The 23161-nt window shown below is 39.3% G+C and overlaps 1 protein-coding gene across 1 annotated transcript in view; it reads right to left on the reverse strand.

The window, feature by feature from the left end:
* PIK3R1 (phosphoinositide-3-kinase regulatory subunit 1) overlaps positions 1-23161 on the reverse strand; it is an 85408-nt gene that overhangs the window by 14588 nt on the left and 47659 nt on the right. Inside the window, exons 3-7 of the mRNA XM_003806793.7 lie at positions 13645-13737; positions 13114-13188; positions 7388-7519; positions 6389-6590; positions 6112-6191 (exon numbers count right to left, since the gene is read on the reverse strand). Coding sequence (XP_003806841.1) covers positions 6112-6191; positions 6389-6590; positions 7388-7519; positions 13114-13188; positions 13645-13737 — 582 coding nt within the window. The remainder of the gene's footprint in view (positions 1-6111; positions 6192-6388; positions 6591-7387; positions 7520-13113; positions 13189-13644; positions 13738-23161) is intronic.

The following is a 23161-nucleotide window of genomic DNA, read 5'->3' on the forward strand; positions in this document are numbered from 1 at the left end:
CAGGCCAACAGCAGCAACTAGCTTCAGGGTTACTTGAAATATCTGGAAAGTGCTGTTAAACCCACGATGAAAGTGATTTTACAAACTTTCCTTTAGTGCAACTGATATAATATTGAAAAACTTTCCCAATGGAAATAACAGTCTATAAGTGAATCTGCCATCTGATCATAGGGACATATGGTTAGTTCAGAGAATACCCTTGCATCCTGAGCTGCATAATCTTGCCCTACTTTTAAAAATAGCCTTTCTAAAGCTAGAAACATTGGAAACATCAGTCTCCTAAGCATACCTGTCTGGATTCACATGATGTTTCATGTCAAAACCTTCTAAGATTAAAATGCTCTGTTAAGTCCACCAGTATATTTTCTGTTTCAGAAGAAAATAAGCCACTGGAAAGCAGTACTCTCTCAATGTATAGAAAGAAAGTCTTGAAATAGATTGGAAAAACTTTGCCTTAAACAAATTTCTCACAATATGTACAATCATCTACCAAAGAGGTCCTATTATATTAGGAAAGTGTGAGCTGAATCTTTTTCCCGTTGAATTTTAGTGTTTAAAAAGTGATCTGCAAGACACATGTTCTTTATTAGCTTAAAAAAGGGAGCCCTCTGCTGGTAGAACTGAATCAGTAATTCCTGCTTTGGGAGAAAACCATCAACTTTCTGTATATTTCGTATGTCCAAATTTGACACCAACTAATGTACATAATTGTATTACTGTCACTTGATCTATATGACTCACTAATTAGTAAATCAAAAGTACAGTTTTCACGAAGCTGCTAGTGTTGTAGGAAAACTTTTATTTTAATGTCAGCATTTCTCTGGGACCTCAAAGGCCTAGACACACTGGAAAACTAACTTTACCTTCTGGATTCTTTAAAACAATATGTATCATTCTCCCTTTCCTCAAAGTTTCGTAAAACTCATTTCAGAGGCAAATACAGCCCATTGTTTCACTTCTCAGCAGATATAGTCAGGAAAATGTCTCTTGATCCTTAAACTGTTCAAAAGTTACAAACTGAATACTATATTTCATATGTACAAGTCACCATCAAGTGGCAAATGTTGCACAAGCAGCTTTCAACCTAGAAAACTTCTTCTTTTTCTGGACATCATTTATGAACAAAGACCATGAAAAAAAGAATAGACAACAAAAATTAACCAAAATCTTCATCTAAGGGTAAAATGAATACCTCTCTTCATAATTTTAACTTAAGACAACTTAGAACAGAGGGCCTTTTAGGGTAATTCAAATTATTTGCTCCATATCCACTGGTCTTAATTGACATTATGCTAAGGAAAACATCCATTTAAGTATATAAATAAGCCCAGGTTTACATATGTATAAACTCTGACACATTCTACCAGGTTTCTGAAAAGGCATCCCCACTGCTTAGCAGAATAAAGTAGTCCCCCCTGCAATTCTCCCTCAGATCTTTGTCCCTTGAGACAAAGAGACATCTGCACTGTGAAAACAAAAGTAAAACTGACTATATACCCCTCCTAAACACATACATACCAAAATACCTGTGTCTGTCAGGACACAAATAAAACTATTGTTTGACAAAACCTAGTGTGGCTTGCCCGTTTAGTTCTACGCATCTACAAACATGTAATTTTTCAAAGTTTCATTTTTCACCTTTGAAGAAACCCTCTAATGTCAGACCACATTTTAAACCAATAAAAATTAAATCAGAGACAAGTAAAACTCTTTGAATGTCATTTCCCTCTACCTTAGTGCTTGCCTTTAGTCTGGGTTGAGAACCAAGCCCAGAGCATTTAAAACAAGATTTATGAATCAGGCTCTTCAGGATGAATGTTTTGCAATGTGCCAGTGGTTAAAAATTAACTTTGACAGGTGTAGAAGGGCAAGGGGGAGAAAGAGTCATTTATTTTCCACTCTGGGCTTGAGGGTGCAATGTTAGACTTCAATTATATTACATTAATATTGCTGAATATATCCATGAAATCTGAAATATGTAAATACACTTATAATGGGTGTCATTCAAAGGCACCCTGTGTTAAATAGACTTATTTTTACCTTGGTTTGCCTACAGAAATCTACTTTACCTGCCTAAGCATTAATTGGGTAAAGATAACACAATGATTCAAGAAAAAAATATTGAAAGCCAAACGACAAGTTAAGACTTTTTAGTAACAAAATAGAACAGCAAACTATCAACAAAGTCTAGAGAGCTTACTCTGTGCCCTACCTTTTCCAAATCTTAGCTTCCCTCTGTAAATGAGGAGAAGCCTTATTTCCCAGGATTGCTGGATGTATTAGATGTGTTGATGTATTACTATTCTTTGAAAGTTGGAAGTTTATCAAAGAATAAATTTAGATAATTATTATGCTGTACCTAGTTCTCTGCTAGGAAGAGCTCAAAAGGAGAAAAAGCCTTTACCCCTACCCTTTAGAAATGTAATTAAGCAGATGAATAGGAAAAACTATAGACAGTTAAACATAAGGTGACAGGAAGCTTAAAGGCATAAACATACTGAATGGGTCGACTTAACTTGCATATAAAACGGGAAGGACCTACTTGAGTGCAGATAAAGTGGATGGCACTGCTTGGGGCAGCGACGTATGGTTGCATATTTTGTGCACTGTGCAAAGGCACCTAGGCAAGATGGAGGAGTGGTGATGAAATCTAGGCTGCTCCATTCACCAAGCCACATATTCATACAAAGGCACCTTCCTCCCTCCAAGCAATGTACCCACATCAGGGTGGCAACTTCCCAAGTGTCCCTTTTAGCCCCTACAGGCTCCTAGAGGCCGTAGTAGCTCTGCTGGCTGGGAACATGGCGTCAGTAAGGAAAAAGGCCTGACAGGATTCACACAACTAATGAGGAATGGGTGGACTGAAGGAATCAGACCTGCTGAATGAGGACAGCTCCCATAAGGCCTCAAAAGCTAGAGTTGATGCGATAGATAGCAGAGAAATTATCAGTTCATTAAATCTCATACCAACCCCAGGAGAGAGGCATTAACCCAATTCCACAGTCTGGAAAACAATTTGGAAAAGCTGAGTTACTCGAAAGAGTTGAGATTCCAATCCAGATCTATTTGAGTCAGAAGCCCACTTTTTTTTCCACTGCACGGCTCATGGAGTGATTTGGAGCCTTATCCTGAAAAGTATAAACATTGCCCTGACTTTGTTTACTATATGTGACCCATGGGGGCTAATTTCACATATTTTTAGTTTATTACATGCTGGAAACTTCAGAGGAGTTTTTGATTGGACACTAAAAGCAGCCTCATTGCTCACGAAGTTTCCAAAAATCCAGGCAGCAGGGCATGGCAGATAGAATGGGCTGGAGTGTAGGAGGCGGCTCCTGGGCAGACCCGGTTTGGGCCCATACTGGCCGGGTGGCACAGAGCGAACCTCTATCTGTGGGCCTCGGTTTCCTCATGTCCAAATTGGTAAAGCTGGACAATGCTTTCAACTCTAAAATGATGTTTTTGTGATACTATCACTTAAAATATGTACTGCTTTTGTAAAATACCAAACCATTATTTTGTACTGTGTAATTTATTTTGAATAAGTCTTTAAACTCCATGCATCAAAATGCTATTTCTCCTTTGCCTATTCAAATTGTACCTATTCTTCAAGGCACATTTCAAGCCCTATTTCTTCTATGAGCCTTTTCTGTCTACTCCGTTACCCTAGAAAGTCACCAGCTGCATTTCTAAAGTTCTTTTTGTACTTAGAGTATGTGCACTCCCACCTAGCATTTAATTAGATACTATGTGCTAATGGCTCTTATTTGAACTGATACTTTGCCTCAAACATCATAAGCTTTGTCATTTCAAGTTCTATCTGGTAATAATTAGAAATGCTGTCTATCTGCCCTATAACAGAGTCTTGCTTTTGTCTCCCTTAAACATCATTCAGGTACTCATTTGTGTTCACAACAATGTTACTGTAAATGGCCATTCGCTGGAGATGTAAGGTGCTGTGCTTTCAAAGTTCTGTCTGGTACTAGCACATGCTGTGGCAATGCTGAAGGACTCTAAGAAATTATTGCATTTTTTAAACCAGGCCTAAGAATCATTTCTTCAACCCAGGCTGCCATAGCAGTCATTTGCACTGGAGCCATTCCTGAATACAAAGATGTTCTGGATGGGGACGTTTTGTTCCTGGAGTGGGCAGTACAATGTATGCACACATGAGAGATACTAAAACAGCCATTTAATCTCAAAGGTCCTATACAAATCACACAAACTTCCTGGGAAAACGGCTCAAACTAGAGTTTAAAACCGACTTGGATTTAATTTTTTTTTCAGAGGCCACATAAATACTGGGATGATCTAGCAAATGTTCAAGGCTTTGTCATTCTTTAGCAGAGCTGATGGAACTAATCCTCCTTTGAAACAGGCGCACCAATTGCTCAGCAGAGAAATGTAGGGTCCTTTGACATATCAAACAGCTTTCCCGGTGGCATTATGAAAATAGTGCAGATACCCGTTTTTACTTTGGTGGAATTAGGATGAAACTAACAAAGGCGTTTAACTAGTTTACACCAGTCAGGCTAATCAAACTCTACCACTGATTCTGCTATACCTTGTGTAGTAGAAATTCTCCAAAATTCCATGTGATAAATTCATTTGTGGGTATCTGTCAAACCCTGTCTGGCTTTGGCTTCCATGTGTCTCCTCTCTCCAGAGGAGTGGCCGCTGAAAAGATCAGGACTACCCACTAGCCCTTCACTGAGAGCAGGGTCCAGCTCTCCCTAGTCTCTAACATAAACCTCAACTTAAGTGCCATGTGCCACACCCCTACCCCAATTCTTTTCCACTAAGTCCAAAGGCAGCCTCTGAACACCAGCACAGAGCTCCCAAATCCATTCACAGTGACCTGTGTATTCACACGAGATGAAGCCTTTTGGCCAACCCCTGGACTGAAGTCCTAGTCCCTACCTGTTGACAGTCTTCTTTGACGTAGTTTACCTAGAATTCTGGGCACCCCTGTTAAAACATTCTGCTTGCTGTGATTTGGAACATCCCATGCTTGCCTTATCTACTATACTGGATACCTCTCTCTCACCTTTGGTACATTTTGGGCCTGTCCACATAAACCTTTCCCAATACCCGCATCTTCAGTGTTTACCTACCCTATCCTCTATCCTACCTGCTGCAGGTGGGTTTTGAGGCTAGGCCCTGGCCTCTCTTAGGCTGCCCCATCCAGATGCAAGTAACCAAGCCTGGCTGTGCAATACCCAATTAAGAAAAAGCACAACTTAACTCTCCATTGCATGAAGATGAAACTGAGTCCCCATGCCTGCTCATACAGAGATAAATATGGTAATCTGCATATATTACCTATAATAAATATATTCATGGAGTTTCATTTTAAGTTCCAGGCATAAATTAAGACTACAAGCAACACCTTTTACTGGTCCTGAAACTTCACACGTATAGTACCCTAATTACTATTCTAAATGACCAGTGTCGATTAGCTAACTTTTAACTGGTATATAGCAAAATGAGGTTGTTTAGACTTTCCACGGTAGAAGAAAAATACATCAGTTTAAATTAAATGCATTGCTAACATGGTCTACATTTCCTGCTTTGTTAAATGGCTAACTGAACAGCAGCCTGCTTTCAAAGAAGTGTCTGGCTTGCTCGAACTTGCTGCAGTGAACACTCTGGTTTCATACTGCTTGCATTATTGAAAATGTTTATTTTGACAGGCATTTCTCAGCATACCCACTTCCAAAAAACACATTCTAAAATACTTTAAATTATATAGTAATTATAAATCCCCTACTTTGTAAGTATTAGAAAGAAAAACAAAAATGTCAACAACTAAAATGAACTCCATAAATCTCTTCAACAACCTGAAGCATAAATGTTGAAGGGTACAGGGAACTCTCCAAACTCTCACCTAAAACCAAGATAATTTAAAATCCACAAATGTTGAAACTCGGATAATAATTAACATATACACTACCACTCAGCTATTTTTTCTTTAAATCACAAGGTAACATATTACTACCAACTGTAATTCCATAAGAAGCTGTGTTACTTCAAAGGAGGTTTATAGCCATCATTTTTTAAGGCTCTAAAAAATGAACAATGAGAGAATGTTAAATGCTCAAAAAGCATTACCTGGTGCAGGCTGTCGTTCATTCCATTCAGTTGAGATTAAAATTTCTATAACTTTTATGAGGTTTTCAGTATTATCAGAGCTGTAAGAGAGAGAGTTTATTAGAAACCTTTTCCCTAAAAGCAAACTCATTTTCATTTATATACACTCAAGTCAATGTGTGTGATAGCATCTGCACATGCATCTCTGGAGTAGTATATTCAGAATACATTTTCATGACCAATCCATTTAGGACTACCCTCATCACCCCAAAATACATGTTTGTCTCCTTTCACTTACCTGGCTGCTGAGAATCTGAAAAGCATAGGGCTGAAAATTTCAGAGAGTACTCTTGCATTCAACAGATTTTTGCTGGAGGTTTGAGAGAGCTTGAAGAAATGTTTTAACAAATACTGAAGCGTAAGCCAATACTGATGAGGTATGCTAGGCGACCTAATAAGCTTCTTCAATAGCTGAATATATTCTTCGGAGCTTTGTACTTCTACAAGTTTAAAAAAAAAAAAAAGAGAGAAATGAGTAAGCGACTACTTCCAGGTATCAGTGAATAAACACCTAGAAAAGTTCTGCTCTTTCTTCAAGCTATAGGAGTCATTTAAAAAGTTGTTGGGAGAAGCACACAGTACATTTGTCCTTCTCATTAGAAAACGCATTATGAGAAAGTAGAAATCTCAGGTCAAATGGAAATGCAAAAAGCTCAGTGTGTAAAGAAACCACAAGCTGTTCAGGGTGTGCTGGCAGCAACTTACCCAGTATTGAGCAGCTTCAAGTGTGATTGGCTAACTCAGAGGAGCATCAGATAAGTATCACAGGTTTTAACTTTGAAGGTTACGAACCACAGTTTCCTGTCCCCAAAGCACTTAACTAAACCTTATCTCCTAAAACTGAGAGTCCTCTTCCCTCAACACATTCTGTTATGGCCACTCAGGAAAGATGACAAGAACATCCCCCATCACTGGATTCTAGTCCCAGTTCCTTGAATCTGACACTAGTACTTGGAAGACCGTGTCCTTCATTGACGTACAAACTTTGTTAAGACCAATAGGTTAACAATGAGCCATTTCTGATTCTGACATGCAGACGGGCTTCCCAAGCAAATGAGAATCTGGGTCTTCTCTTGGATGCTCGGGTGGAGGAGGAAATTTGAGGTGGTATTGTTGGGGGAGGGACAGGTTACTACTACTATTTTCTAACCACTATCTCTATATATGCAAGACATATACAAGCACCTCTACATCTCCATGTATGTTCAATGAGGTTCCCAGAAGAGAAAAAACAAACCTGGAGCTAAAGAAATCATTTCACTGTAAACGGCTGCTGGAATGACAGGATTTGGTAAGTCCAGGAGATAGCGTTTGAAAGCGTCGGCCAAAACGTGCACATCGATCATTTCCAAGTCCACGGAGGGTGTATCTAGGAAACAATTTAAGAAATATTTCAGAAATTTATTTTATAGAATACATCAGTTGGGCTAATTTTCTGAACAATTTGACTCACATGTGACAAAAAAAAAAAAAGGAAGCAATATGAGGATAAATACAAGACACAGTATTCGTTAGCCGTACTTCTTGTAGGGGTTGCTCCGGGCATTTGGGGTAGAACAATTTTTCCTGTGGAGGCCTCTCTGACATATTGCAAGCACTTAGGATGCCTGACCCCCTGCCCATGATGCCAGTAGCAGACCTCCACACTTTGGGGCAACAAAAAATAATGCCTTTGTTATGGGCTGAATTGGGCTGCATCTTCAGTGGTTACCTACCCCATCCTCTGTCCCACCCCTCTAAGCCCAAACTCCTAGTGCCTCAGAAAGTGACTGCATGTAAGTTAAAATGAGGCCATTAGAGTGGACTCTAATCCAATGTAACTGATATCCTTCTAGGAGTGGAAATGAGGACACAGAGAGAGACACACTAGGGATGCACAGGCACAGAGGAGAAACGCTGTGAGGATGCAGTGAGCAGGTGACCATCTACAAGCCAAGGACAGAAGCCTCAGGGGAAACCAAACATGCTTTTTTCTCGGACTTCTAGCCTCCAGAACCACGAGAAGTAAGTTTCTGCTTTTTGAGATGGAGTCTCACTCTGTTGCCAAGGCTGGAGTGCATCTCTGGTGTGATCTCGGCTCACTGCAACCTTCACCTCCCGGGTTCAAGCGATTCTCCTGCCTCAGCCTCCTGAGTAGGTGGGATTACAGGTGTGTACCACCACGCCTGGCTAATTTTTGTATTTTTAGTAGAGACAGGGTTTCATCATGTTGGTCAGGCTGGTCTCAAACTCCTGACCTCGTGATCCACCCGCCTCAGCCTCCCAAAGTGCTGGGATTACAGGTGTGAGCCACTGTGCCTGGCCAAGTTTCTGCGTTTTAAGCCACGCAGTCTGTGGTAACTTGTTATAACTGCCTGAGCAAACGAATACAGAACCCAAACATTTCCTAACATCCTCTGAGGGTGGTTCTGCCCTGACTGAAAAGGGTTCTAACTAGGAATGGTTAGTCATATAGTAAATGTTTCCTAAAACCTCAACAGGAAAAATTTAAAAATGCATATTCCCAGATTTCCTAAGACTTGAGTTGATATGTCTCAGAATTCATGTAAATGTCACCAACAGAGTGATGGATTCAACAGTAAGATACTACAGACTTTTAGCAACCAATCTCAAGAATATCCATGAAAATAATTTGAACATTTTTAGAATGTTTCTCCCTAATTCTGTCTATTACTAATCTAACCTGTGGACATCAGACAATCTCAGAAAATAAGATGAGCATACCTGTCCAGTAAATCCCTCAGCTGGGAAACAGGTCAAGCGATCCAATAATGGGGGTAAAACTAATCAAAACCACCCTCCAGGCACTCACTACGCATGGCACTCTAAGTACTTGGGTTGGAAAAAGACACAATGCCCAGCAGAAAAAAGGGATGCTAGAAACAAAGATCTGGGGGCAGGGGTGACCATGGGCCTCTAGAAAAGGAGAGGACTTTGGCTGCTGCTGAAGGATGTACACTAGCAATGCGAAGGATAACTTGAGGAAAGTAATCTGGGGACTTGTGTACTCAGTGGAGCAAAGGTGGGCTGATGGGCAAGATACTACGTTTGTAACAGCTTTACTAACGACAGTGTTAAGAATAAATTGGAAGGGAGTGCTGCTAGAAGTAAAACTACCAGATTTAGTTCTCTGAATCAAGGTGATGGGGGTCTGAATTCTAATGCAGTTAGAAATGTACAAAATATTATCGAGACCTCATATAACTCAGTGATTGACTGCATTGGGCTGTGGCCTAGGAGAGAATGAGGAAGTATGAAAGTTTACTGCAAAGTGTTTGAGTATAAATGAGTGGGAGAAGGTAGTATCCTAGATAACCTTGAATGAAATATGACAGTACAAATCATTCTAGGTTGAGCCTAAGACTACAAAAATTCCTTGGACATATCATCATAAACCAAACTTGCCCCACTAGGTAGGCCAACGTTCCGAAAGTGAGTCACACAACCACACAGCTCTAAGAAAAGTCGGTCTGGAATAGGATATGGATAGGTCAACTTGAGGAAAAGAATTATTAAATTTAAAAGGTGAAGAGGCGAAGTGTTAAATCACTTAAATGTCCTACAAACAACCAACCAGAGACATATCACATGTTTAACAAGTGTGGGAGGGGCAATACCACTGTAGTAGATGCTCTGCATAAAGGATCTATGTTGAAGGTAATGCAATTGTGAGCATAATTAAATACTGTCAAATAAAATTGTGTGTGTGCTGCTATAGGAATTCTCTATGGTCACCACTCTTGGCCGTGCTTCTGGTTTCCCATACACTTTGCCCCGCGTGTTTCATCTAATGTCTCTCTGCCCGGAAAATTAATATTACTGAATTTTCTTATCCTAAAATATGTGATAAAACATTTGGTGATGCAGTATAAACGTTAAGATAATAAATATGCATACATCCCTCCCTCAGGCAGGGTTTCCCTCTGTGCTTCTGCAGTGCTAATGAGCCACCCCTTTAACAAGACACTTCCCAAGGAGTATAATCATCGTGTGGGATTATGTGTCTCCCTACTAGACCGAGGTACGTCAAGGGCAGGGACTGTGGCTGTCACCTGCTCTTCTGGCATCCCTCAGTGTCCAGCACATACAACGTGTTAAATGTGGATTGAACTAGAAGGCTTAATCCACAAGTGAAGTTAATTCGTCAAAGCCCTTTTCTAACACATGAGGTATATCAAAAGAACTTTCATAGTATATGAATAAAATTATCCTATGCAGGTCTTTGGGTAACCTTACCTTATGTCAAATTCTACTAGAGCTAGTGACAAAGTCTGTTCTATTTATCTGACTTCTGCTCTCTAAGAATCCTTTTCTGCATTGAAACTGGCCTAACGTGCTCTTCCATTAGCTATTCCCACCTGTCATGCGATGACTTTTGAAGAGCTACATAATCTTTAGGTCTGGGTTGGAGGAGTTTGCATTCTCTCCTACCTCACTTTTCACTGAGTCTACTCATGACAGGTACCCAGTAAACTCTCCAACCCTTCACTCCTCCCTCCCTCCCCCTGGAATGGAGTCTCCTCTTCCTTAGGTCTCTCCCTAGGTTAGTGGTTCCCAGTGGGAGTGGGATCCTGCCCTCTGCCATGAGCCATCTGGCAATGTCTGGAGACATTTCTGATTGTCACAACTGGGGGAGAATGCTGCTGGCACCTCATGGGTAGAGGTTAGGGATGTGGCTAAGCTTCCCACAATGCACGGGACAAGCTCCCACTCTTCCAGCAAAGAATTATCCAGCCTAAAATGTCAATAGTACCAAGGCTAAGAAAGCCTGAATTAGGTTAAATGAAACCAAAAACTGTCAGGTTTTTTGTTTTGATTCAGTTTTAATGATCTGAATCATTAAAACTTGCATGAGACAAAGAAACAATTCATTTTAGGGCAAAATTAAAAAAGAGAAAAAAATCAAGGACTTTTGGAGTCAGAAAAATTAGCCACTCAGCCACTGAAAAATGTGAAAGAAATTATTTACCTGAGGGTCAGCTTTCTTTTCTGGTGAGTTAAAGTTACTAGGACATACATCACAAAGTTAATGTGTGGATGAACTAGCATAACAGGTGCTAATAAAAGTGGGCTATTGTCTGCCATGTCTGTCCTTTTCAAAGACTGGTAATTCACAAGGTTAGTTAAAAGCCATAATTTCTTTTTTTTAGGTGTAAGTGACTATTTTGGAGCTTCCTCCAGGATATTATACAATGTTTTTATGTATTGAAAAATCTTTGAGTTGGAAACAGATCTGGCAGATCCACTCCCAAGTTTGGACATCATTTATTTATTTATATTTTTTGGGGTGGGGCACAAATTTCACTTTTTTTTAGCACAGACTCCAAATGAAACCAGTTTTCTATGTGTTTTGATCTCACTGGGGAAGGAAACCTGTTGGTCAAAATGTACCGTTGACGTGAATCTTGGTTGTTGACTCTATCTCACGAGTGGTGTGAAGAGTTTTTGTTTTTTTTTTTAATAACTAAACTGCATCATTTTGTGTTGATCACATTATAAACCTAACCACTATTTCTCAAATAACTTCCACTTCATCAGGCTCTGATGTCTAAACTCTTCCTGTGACTAAACGTGTTCATAATTTGACCAATTTTCTGACCCAAACATGTGTCTTCATTTCAATTGGCTAAGGACAAAATTCAGCGTTTCCTTAAAGCCCTGATAAAGCTGTCAGAAACACCGAAAAACAAGCCTTTTCACCTTGAGTGTTCTGCATGTTAACTTCTAATGACCTGCTCTGTGGGAAGTGCAGGAGGCAGAGCAGCAAAGGATATGCTCTGTTCGCATGCAACTGATTTCCATGTACAAAGGAAAAATGGAGTCAAACATTTTTTTAACTTTTAAAACATCTGGTCAGAACATTTCAAGTGTAAGAATTTACTGATACTGATAAAGGTCTAGTCTCCTCCTTTTCTCCAAAAAAACCTCTTTTCTAAAAGTCTCAGAAGTTGCCTCATTTTGAAACTGCCTCATGCTTCAAATTCTCATTTACTGTCATGTGGGCATTCTTCGTACAATTATACCTCTGAAGGAGTCCAAAACTGGGTTTCACTCTTTTTGGCTTAAACACCTAATTTCAGTTAAAATGATGTGAGGCAGTATATAATTTTTTTAAGTGTTATGAGGGAATGAAGGATCTTGAGAGATTTATAAGAAGATGACTTGCTGGAATGCTGGCAAGTAAATTGATTTGTAGTTTTTCCTCTATGCCAAAGGAGGGAGTGGGTGTTTGGGGTACTAAAGCCCTCTTGGCTAAATTAATTAGTGTTATTTAACAAACTGTCCTCAATTCTTCCCAATTCCACATCCAGTGACATCATGTTGGTTAGCTTGAAATAAGCCCCGGTGGGAATATTCATGCCACAAAAATGGGCAGACGCTACAAACCAGGGCCTTTTTCTTCCTAGAGAGTTGGTTTATCAGCACACCACTGAACATAACAATATCATGATGTTACTTAATGCACTCAACACAAAAAAAGAAAGAAGGCAAGCCAGAAAGAAAGGGAAACGGAAAAGGAAAATGGAAGGGAAAGGTAATAAAAGAAAAAGGATGTCAGAAGAGACATTTCTTAAGTGACATAGGCTTAAAAATATTTTTAAATTGATTCAGACGAATTAGATGTAGCCAAATTCAGGGTCAAGGAAAGATGGTAGATACACAGAGCGAGAGAAACACCAAGAGGTGGTTTCTCTCCTCTGCAGGACCCAGGGCCTGATGGCTATGATGATGACCAACATGCCTGCAGGGAGGCGTGCACACAGTTGCAGCCCAACTCAGGAGAAAAATTTCAAAGGTTTGCACTGTTACCATAACAGGGCAGGGAGAACTGTGCATGATTTGAGTTCCCTTTAAATTTAGAACACTGCATAGATTAAATTCAATTTTGTGTGTGTGCATTACCTGAAACAGAAAGCCAAGACCTGTCTTTCCCATTTGCATTTCTAGCTCTGTGACACTCACCACAATCAAGAAGCTGTCGTAATTCTGCCAGGTTGCTGGAGCTCTGTGTTCTGTATAGAGTTGAACATTCCAGACCTAGGACACAAAACAGACCACAGACCATGTATGCAAAACACAGCTCTCTGGAGAACCTGTGAGGCTGCTGCCAGAGACATTCCAGTTTCCATCCAGTATCTGTTCTAGATGTGTACAAAATATTCTTGGAAGTCAACTCCTACTATTAATCTTATCTGGCATGTCGATAATTTTGGCAAAACCATCTGGCCTCTAAGAAGAAAGTTAATCATATTTATTAAATTATGAAGAATTTAATAGTTTCCATATGGAAACTACATGATAATCTAGAGTTAGAAATTATAGACCGAGACATTTTTCCCAGTACTTAGCCCCAAACAGTTTGAGTGTCCAGCAGAGTATCTGGACATAGCTGGTAGTAGGAAATTTACTTAATGAATGCACAAGAGACAAATAATAAGAGCCATGAAATAAGGGTAGAACAAAGGAACTGATGCCCTCTAGCAGTCTGGTTACCTTTCTTTTCAATGGCTTCCACGAGCTTGATAAGAAGAGGCGGGGCAATGTCAGGAGGGGCAAACTGCTCTGCAAGATCCGGGAGAGTCAAAGCTGCAAACAACAAAATCCCACCATTGTATTTAATTTGGATAGTTGAATGCATTAGACCACAATGAAGGACGTACAAAATAATTTAATTACATCAGGCCCGAGCAAGAAGAACCCCTGCTCTGGGCTTTTGCACTTTCCAGGCCAAAGTGATATGCCCACTGCTTCTCACCTAGGGTCTACTCAGAGTAATGCTCCAGGATTTCCTGCTAAATGGCCTCTTATGGCCTTTCCCCCAGGTCCACCCTCCCCAGGACAAACCCCCCTGTCTAGGTACACCCCTGGGCCCCAAAGGTGGGGGGAGTGGCAGGATGGATGGGAGTTTGGATGTGCAGGGAGAAGCCAGGGATGAACCAGGATCCAGCTCTCCCCATAATACCACACTCTAGGGCAGAACTCTCAGGAGCCCAAGAACCTGAATTCAGATCTCTCCTCCTGGTCATTAGGAAGAAATAACTGCCTAGAAAGGATGGGACAGATTTTATTGAACAGTTGACATGATTTATAACAAAAATACTTAGGCACAGGGTACTTGGGCCTCTTTTTGCATTCTTGCCCCAAGCCTCACAAATGCCAGGTATGGGCTGAGTCTCAGATCCAGAAGGCAATATGAATGATCACTGCCCACTTGATATCAAAATAAATTTCTGTATAACTTTGTCAAAGCCTTTATGTATTTTTTGGTCAATTAGTAGTTTTTAAAATGTGGTGTTTTCATAAACTTTTTGCATGCGTTTTAACCATTTACAATGATACCAAAAAATCTAACTGGATGACACTCATAAATAACATTCTTCAACATTACATTGATAACCTTATTCTCAGTCCAAAAAAAATAAATAAGACCATTGTAAGCAAAAAAATTCTCAAATTATGCCAGAAGAGGGAGCTAAATATATTCATCTTAAATTTGTGAAACTGCAAAATAAAGGTAAATTAAAGTCATTATGAAAATATAAGTACAACCTGTTTATTAGCCTCATCGCTTGCAGTCTTTTCTAGGAATAATTTATATAATCTGAGAAAGACTAAATATTTGCAATTTTGTTTCTGTGAGATTTTACCAGTATAGCTCTTTATTAGAAGCCATATACTATGGTAAACAAATTTCCTTTTTCTTTTTCTTTTTTTTTTTTTTTTGAGACAGGGTCTCGCTCTGTCACCCAGGCTGGAGTGTAGTGGCGTGATCATGGCTCGCTGCAGCCTCAACTTCCTGAGTTCATGTGATCCTCCCCACCCAGCCTCCTGAGTAGCTGCGACTACAGTGCACAGCATCACTCCCAGCTAATTTTTTGTATATTTTTAGTAGAGACGGGGTTTTGCCATATTGCCCAGGCTGGTCTCGAACTCATGGACTCAAGCAATCCACCCACCTCAATCTCTCAAAATGCTGGGATTACAGGTGTGAACCACTGCACCTGGCCAACAAATTTTTAATTAAGCCTGTATTTCAAGTACTAAAAGTCAACATAGAACAAATTCACGTTATGAAAGTAATGTTATTAAATTTTGATCTCAGAGAAGTATGATTAAGTCATTTTGCAAAAACATTCTTTCAGATTTCAGTATGCAATGTGCAGTACATAGATGGATGCATGATCTTTCCACCTAATTCTATTAGCCATTGCAACTACCCAGGATAAAAAGAGAAGAGCTATATTATGAGGGAAAATCCTACAGTAGCACTATTAGAGCTTTCTGTGATGATGGAAATGTTCTACAGCTGTGCTCTCCGATAAAGCAATGACTAGCCACAGCGGTTATTGAGTAAAATGCAGCCATTCCCAGTGAAGAACTGAATTTTTTATTTTAACTGATTTAAATGGAAACAACCATAGGTGGCTAGTGCCCATAAAATTAGAGAGTATAGTCTTACTTGCCTGCACAAGGGCAAATTTTGTCAATGGCAGATGAAAGATTCCCGAGTCAGCTTTGTGTTAGAGATCCTACTCTAAAGCTATCCCTGAAGACAAGGCATCTTAACATAGAGCTAATCAATATTTGAACTCAAAGCCCTGCAATGTTTACCACTCGATTTCCTGAGTGACTTTGTCCTACTGCAACATCACTGTAACACATCTTAGGTTTCATAAAAGCACAAACGACTGGCCATTAACTTTCCAGTCACTGTGCAGAGGGCTGGGTGGGAACTTCACCTCTCTCCGGTGTCTCCCACACTTGCCAGAGCTAAGCACCACCTGGAGGACGTGCTAGAAATACTGATTCCCAGGTACCACCCTAAATCTTCAGAATCGGAACATCCAGGAATGGGCTAGTAACCTGTTTGGGGTTAGAAATAAGCTTTAGGACATACTCTTTTGATAAGAAAATTCATGTGGGTGATCCTATGAAAAAATCCAGCAATGACATCTCTCAAATCCCTGTATGTTAAAATGTAAATATATCTGAAAAGCACTTCAAATACAAATGTCTTAAAGGTTTCACAGTCCAATTAAAAGCATTATAAAATTTTAAAAGAAATATTATAAAATGAAAGAGCACACCATTTCATTTCCTCTGATAAATTATAAACCACTTCCCTTTGCCTTAATATCAACTCACAAAAGTATCCTCTCACAAACACCTTCTACACTGAATACAATGAAATATCATCCTATCAGCATATATAATAGAAGGGAAATATAAAGGTAGAGAAATGATGTAGAAAAGTGTTATTTATTAAGATCCATTATTGTGTCATTCCTTAGGCCTCTCAAACTAACAAGACTTAGCACACCCCAAATCTCAAAAAGCTAAAGATTAAATAGTAAATACATATCCATGCAACTCTCATGCAACCAACATGCCAATTCCTCTTCCCCTTTTCTCATAAATTACACAGGCATTTTTTTTAATTAAAAAAAACTTTAATGTTGGCTCTGAAAATGGAATTACTTAATAAAGGTTTGTCTCATTCCAGAGTCTTATCAACACAATCATTTCTGCAGGCAAATATGAAAGTCAAATTAAATGATAATTAAAGATTTCATCTAATTGTGATTGAAATATGCACCCAAAAGTTGTTATATTGCTGGGCTGGCAAATGCTCCATACAAAAGGGTTTCCAGCTCTTTCTTCATTAAGCTTGAAAAAAATTTTTTAAAAAGCAAAACTTCCTTGCTTTCCTTTGTCTTTTCAATGTTTTTTCGGCAAAAAGTGTTAGTTTACCTGCAGTATCCTGAGCTACAAAACATTATATGTTTTACACATTACTCATTCAGGTGTTGGACCAAGTTTCTGAAAAGCACTGTGCTACACCAAGTCAGGATCTGTGAGAACACTGGAACTTTTCTCAAAAGGCACACCAGATTGCTTTAAAAAGAAAAAAAAATACACATGGGTACTAGGAAGTGTAAGTACTCTTTTTGTAATGTATTGAGTGACTCCCCACTGAATTTTTAATATTGAAAAAAGCTTTATCGCTCAAATGTATGAATCATCATAGCTGATCAGGATTTTGCAACTGGAGTTTAAAATGGTAAATTTTACAGGGATTTTTTTTTTTTTTTAAATAGCAATTCAAAGATTTTCTATTCCTTAGTACAAAATGTCTGCGAGTCAATCCATTTCCTCTTTAAAATATTTAGACATGGTGAATGTGAAAGTTCTACCCAAAAAGCTTTAAAGTTTATATCATCTACTTCCAACAATAGGATCAATTAGCATTGAAAGTCTAAAAAGTCTTTTAAAACAAAATATTAATTTTTATGACAATCCTAAAATCAACTATGCCTTTAATTTTACTAAATACACAAGGTCAAGAATTACTTTTCCATTAGATTCCACTTTAAGAAATTCCAACAGGAAATGACAATTGCTAGGAATTACCAAATTTGGCAAGTTGCTCTTTGAAAAGTCCACAATAAAGCACCATGTTACAAAGTTTGATAAACCAAAAAATAATAGTACTAAAAACAAAAAGATGCAAATATTATCAATTATATAGGGTGGGGTATGGAGCAAACACAAATTAACAGAGCACCATCCTCCAACAGTTTACATTTAAATTCTCATTACAGTTCAGCTTTTGATTTTTATACCTGAATAAGTAATGGGTTTTGGTTGTGAAGCTTGCTGTAGCACAGCGTATAAGTCTGGAGAACCAACTCCACTCTTAAGAATCTGGGCAAATTTGTTGATTCCTTTACTACAACCCAATCCCAGTTTTTCACTAGCTAAATCATTTTGCATTGAAAGAAATCAGTATTGCTTAGAAAGAAAAGGATAAAGATCAGCAGAAAGGTTTAAAAGTAGTGAATCCAAGACACGCATTATTTCAAAAGAAAGGAGGATTCAGCCTTCAATGTTGACCAGAACACCAATGAACTAGGTGTCCCAGGTTGTAGGAAGAATATTTGATGACACATCCGATGCTGCATTTTCCACTCGTTCTAGTTTTCCCCCTTTGCCCTGGTGACAGCCAATCACATGGAATAGAAAAAGAGCCTTCTCTCCAAACTTCAGCCCTTCCCAAACCACTAACATGGACAGGCCTCGACAGTCCTTGGGCACCAGCAGTGTGTGGGAGACAGTGGCATTCTTTGCATTAAGTGTTGCCAACACCGTTATGAAGTGCAAAATGAAACCACCACACAGCTGCACCTTCGGGAGGCATTCACCATAAAAAAAGATATTTTGAAGTTAGTGCCTGGCAGGGCCCAGTGGAAAGTTTAAGCTGAAACACTGGGACTCCAGAGGCTGCCCAAGCCAAATATTTCATTACTGATGGAAGCAGTTTGGAAGTGTGTGAAAAACTGCCACTTACCTCTAAAAATGTAATACAAAGAAAAGAAAGTGTATATGCAAAGTGTGGATCAGTATTATATCAAGATGTTTGTCTGCTAACTGCTGCTGAGTCAAAGCTATTTCTGTCTGAATCTCTCTCAGGACTTCAAGTGAAAAATGTATATGCTGGTGGGCAAATCTAATCCCAATTCTTTTCTTAAATAAACCTTTAAAGCATATTCATACTTTATGCTTGTAATGATCAACACCCTGAACTTTAAACTTATTAAGCTTTACGGGCGACACTACAACAAATGATGGCCTGTGCTCTTTGACTAAGCAAAAACAAAGCAAAAAAATCCAACGATGACTTCCTTAATTTTGGGACACATCTGTTTAATCAGTAGTAAAAAAGTGATTAGAAGCAGAGCTTTAAAGCCAAAGAGGCTTAGGTTTTAATCCTTGCTTTGCCACTTACTGAATTCAGTAGTCTTGGGCAAGTTAGTTAACTTGAATCCCATTTATTCATCTGTAAAATGGGAGTAATTATGTGCAGTAATAAGGATTAAATGAATAATATATATATATAAACATGACAGGCATCGTGCCCAGTATGTAGAAAGCACAAATAGGTAGTTATTATTGTTAGAATTAGTCATGTAATCTTTATTATTGTTTAGATTATGGAAATACCCGATTGCAATTGCAGGTTTTAAGACCAGAAATTATCATACTTAGACTGTTCTCAATACTTTTCTAAGGAAGCAAGCTGGAAGCACATTTGCATTTTGCCTTGTATATATTTGCATTTTGCCTTTGTATATATAAACAATACTCAAAATCTTCAGAAGTCAAAACCAAAATATTTTCAATTTATCATACTTTTCCCCAAAAGGACCACAATACTAATATATTTGAGATATTAGACTTCAGTTTTCTGAATGTGAAGACAAAATGAAGTTGGAATGACTGTGTGCTAAATTATATTGAGTGTGGCCGAAACAAGAGCTTTTTTTTTGGAGGAAGGAGAAAAAAAGTATGCGCAACTGAAAATGAGAGTACAAAGAGTAGATGTGGAAATAAATCTTCAGCCATAACTACATTATTTTCAGAGATAACTAGCAGGAGGGAATTAAAAGAGTTGCCGATAGATTTAAACTAGAAGTTTGCAAATCTCCTCAGATACCCTAATTAGTCTTTAATGTCGTTAAGTTTATCTTCTCTCATTTATCTCTCCTGCTGCACAGCTAAAAACAAATGAAAGGGATTTGAGATCCTCTGTCCATTCGTTTTATTTCTAGACAACAGACTGGTATAGAAAACAAACAGCAGGCAAAGATCTTATTAAACCTAAGCAGACCTAACAGCTTTGTTTCTGACGGCCTTAGCTAAAGCCTCAGAATTAAGAGGTAACTGAAATGCAAGATTACATTTAATCTTTGACAGGCTAGCCTAATTAATTGTGATCCTTATCACCTAAATTGGAGTTTGATTCTAAGATTACAATTTACAGTGTACAGCAAATTAAAATAGCTAGGCAGGATGTAAATGGGGAAGAAAGGGACTTCCTCCTCTCCTCACCAGAAAAATAATTTATACCTGAGTCCACAGGATTTTTGAAGCCAATGATTTATAAGGAAAGTTGGTCTTTCGGTGTGCTAAGAAAGATTTCATACGAAGTCTGACCCAGAAGCCCCCAAAAAGAAAAAAGACAAATCACAGGCTATGGCACACAGTGGGCGGTAGGCTGTTTGCTGAATGAATGATTAGTACTGAACATCAACTAGGAGCCACATTCCCAAAGTATTTTACAGAAATATTTTCATAGCAGCTCAAAGGTGTATAGTCTCTATTATCCCCAATTTAAAGGCAAGGAAACTAATTGTCCAACGTCACAAAGCTCTTAAGTAATGCCTATGTAGTTAGTTTGGGCTTGTCTTCCCTGCGCCAGGGTATACAAGTGCCAGTCAAGGAAAGAAGCTTATAGTAAGTTTCCCAACACTTCCTGCAAGCCTCCCTTCTTTAAAAGGTATCTGCAATAAGGGTGTTATGAAACACACAGATATCTGATGGTCAATCCCACAAGGGAATAACCTTAATACTTTCTGATTATGCTCAAGTTAAATGATCTTGATAATAGCAGTTTTTGTACTTCCTCCCCAAATAACAAGTTAATATATTCCCTCTCATTATGAACTACTTTGAAATGCAGATAATTAACACTGTAAATGGAAAAGCAATAGGAGCCCCTATTAATAACCAGAGAAAGGCAGGGGCATTCCAGATGAACCACACTATCTCTGGCTGAGGGCAAACTTGTGGAGACACTTCTTTCCTACTTACATGTGATGATAAATTTCAGAGTCAAACTTATAAAATGTCATGTTAGAAATGCTTAAAAATAATAAAGCAGAGTTGTAAAATGTAACTTGAGAAGCTGCGATGTCACAAGCAATTGAAGGATCCCCTGATTAGTATTAGGAGAGGGCAGGGGGATGGAGAGGAACTGGACAGAAAGATGCTACTGGCAGACTAGAGACCAGAAAGAAGCTTTGGATCCAGGCTGGGACCTCACTGACAGTGCAGAAGCAGGCCACTGGCTGACCAAGGAGAAAGTGAGTGGGGAGAGAGAGAGAAACTGCCAAAAAGGCAAGTTTGTCCAGCCAGACCGAACAAGCACTCTTAAGAAAGCCTGGATGGAAATAAGGAGAAAAAAGCAGCACCAGATTCCTTTTAAATAACTATATAGAGTAGGGGGTTTTTTCTCTGACATTTTAAAATATCCTGAAAAGTTGAAAGAATTGGTTAGTGAACACCCACATTATCTTTCACCTAGATTCTACGATTAACATTTTCATATTTGCTTTATTTACATATTTATCTGCCAGCACATTTTTTTTAAAGATGCATTTTAAAGTCAGATGTGGAAGTCAGTTGCTACAGACTGAATTGTGTCCCTTCCCCCCAGATGCATGTTGACGCCCTGACCCTCAATGTGATAATATTTGGAGATGGGCCTTTGGGAGGCAGCTGAGTTTACAGGAAGTCATGAGGGCAAGTGCTCTCACGATGGGATTAGTGCCTTTATAAGAAGCAGCACCAGAGACCTTTCTCCCCACCCTTCCCATGTGAGATCACAGTGACAAGGCGGCAGCCTGGAGGCTAGGGAGAAGGCCCTCACCAGAACCCAACCACACTGGCACCCTGTGAGAAATAGATTTCTAAATGTCTATGGTGGTACAGACATAAACACCAGTCTGTGGTGTTTTGTTATGGTAACCCTGACCTAACACATCAGTACACTACACCCAAAGAGAGGAATGGAACCTTGTCTAGAAAATGTCGATGTCAAACACAAATTCTGTAAGTATTTAGTAAATAAATACCCTCTGCGTGTCAGAATATTCCCAAGGGCAGTAGTTTGAGGCAGTGGTTCCCCAACTTTAATGTACATATTAACAGCCTCATTCAGGAGGTCGGGGTGCAGTCTGGGATTCTGCATTTCCAACAGGCTCCCAGGTGATGCCCATGCTGTCGGTCCTCAGACCACAATCACACTTTGAGTAGCAAGGATTGGGGCTGAGCCCACCAGCCACAGAGAGAAAATCCAGACCATTGTGGGAGACAGAATCCCAATGATTGACCTTCTTACTGATAACTTGTTGCCTACATGCCTGAGTTTCACAGGCTGACCTTACACCAGACCCCAAATGATACTGACGGACTGGAGGGTCTAGCTATCATATCAAATTTGGTCTGATACCACAACGAATTAGGTATCAAAAGAGAGACTAGCAGCCAGGAGCTCTGCTGCCCTGTGCACTGTGTACTGATGAGTGGGGAGGGATTATGTGAGCCACAACTTGCCCAAGGTCCCACAGGAAGTTCAAGCCGAGGACCCAGGCCTCCTGATGCCCATGCCAGAGCCTTTCCCACCTCGCCACATTCAAGAGGACTTTGCTCTTTGTATTTCCTGTGGGGTGGGAAGAGTTAGGGAGGGACCGAAAATGTTAGGCTGATTAAAAATCACTACTACTGCTGATTAATTCCCATGTAGTGAACACTTAGTGTAAGAAACTCTGCTCAGCGTTTAATCTCATTTAATCTGTACAACGCTCTAAGAAATTATCATTGTCCCCATTTTACAGATGAGAAAACTGAGATTAAGAAAAGTTAAACAAGTTACCTGAAGTCATACCAGCAGTAAGAAATAAAGCTAGGATTTTACAGAACAGATGGGACTTCAAAGCCAACTGTAACCACTCTGTGAATCTAGGTTGCCTTTTTAGGCAGACAAACTGCATGATGCCATATGTGAGGTTAAAAAATCTTTACGTGACACTGATGGACAAGCACTTGGTGACAGTTGCAACCCTTAGTGACAAGAGGTGCATTTTTTCAACTTGAGCTTGGACTGGCAGGCCAGCTTCTCACCATCACCTCTGCTTTATCAGTATTGAAGCCTTGCCAGCCCACTCAGCCAGGCTAAATATTTTCAAGACAGCATTTATTAAATATTTTCTCATAAAGCTAAACAAAGCACATTCTTCCCCAAGGATGTAATGGGTTTTATCCAGCTAAATATAGCTGGCTAACTTATCACTTTTAGCAAGGTACAAAAGACTCTTCTAGTTAATCATCAGATGCACAGAGGGCCCTTCAAATCACTTTTTAAAAATATATATTTTGTAATGTATATTTG

Source organism: Pan paniscus, chromosome 4, assembly GCF_029289425.2.
Source record: "Pan paniscus chromosome 4, NHGRI_mPanPan1-v2.0_pri, whole genome shotgun sequence".
NCBI classification, from domain to species: domain Eukaryota; kingdom Metazoa; phylum Chordata; class Mammalia; order Primates; family Hominidae; genus Pan; species Pan paniscus.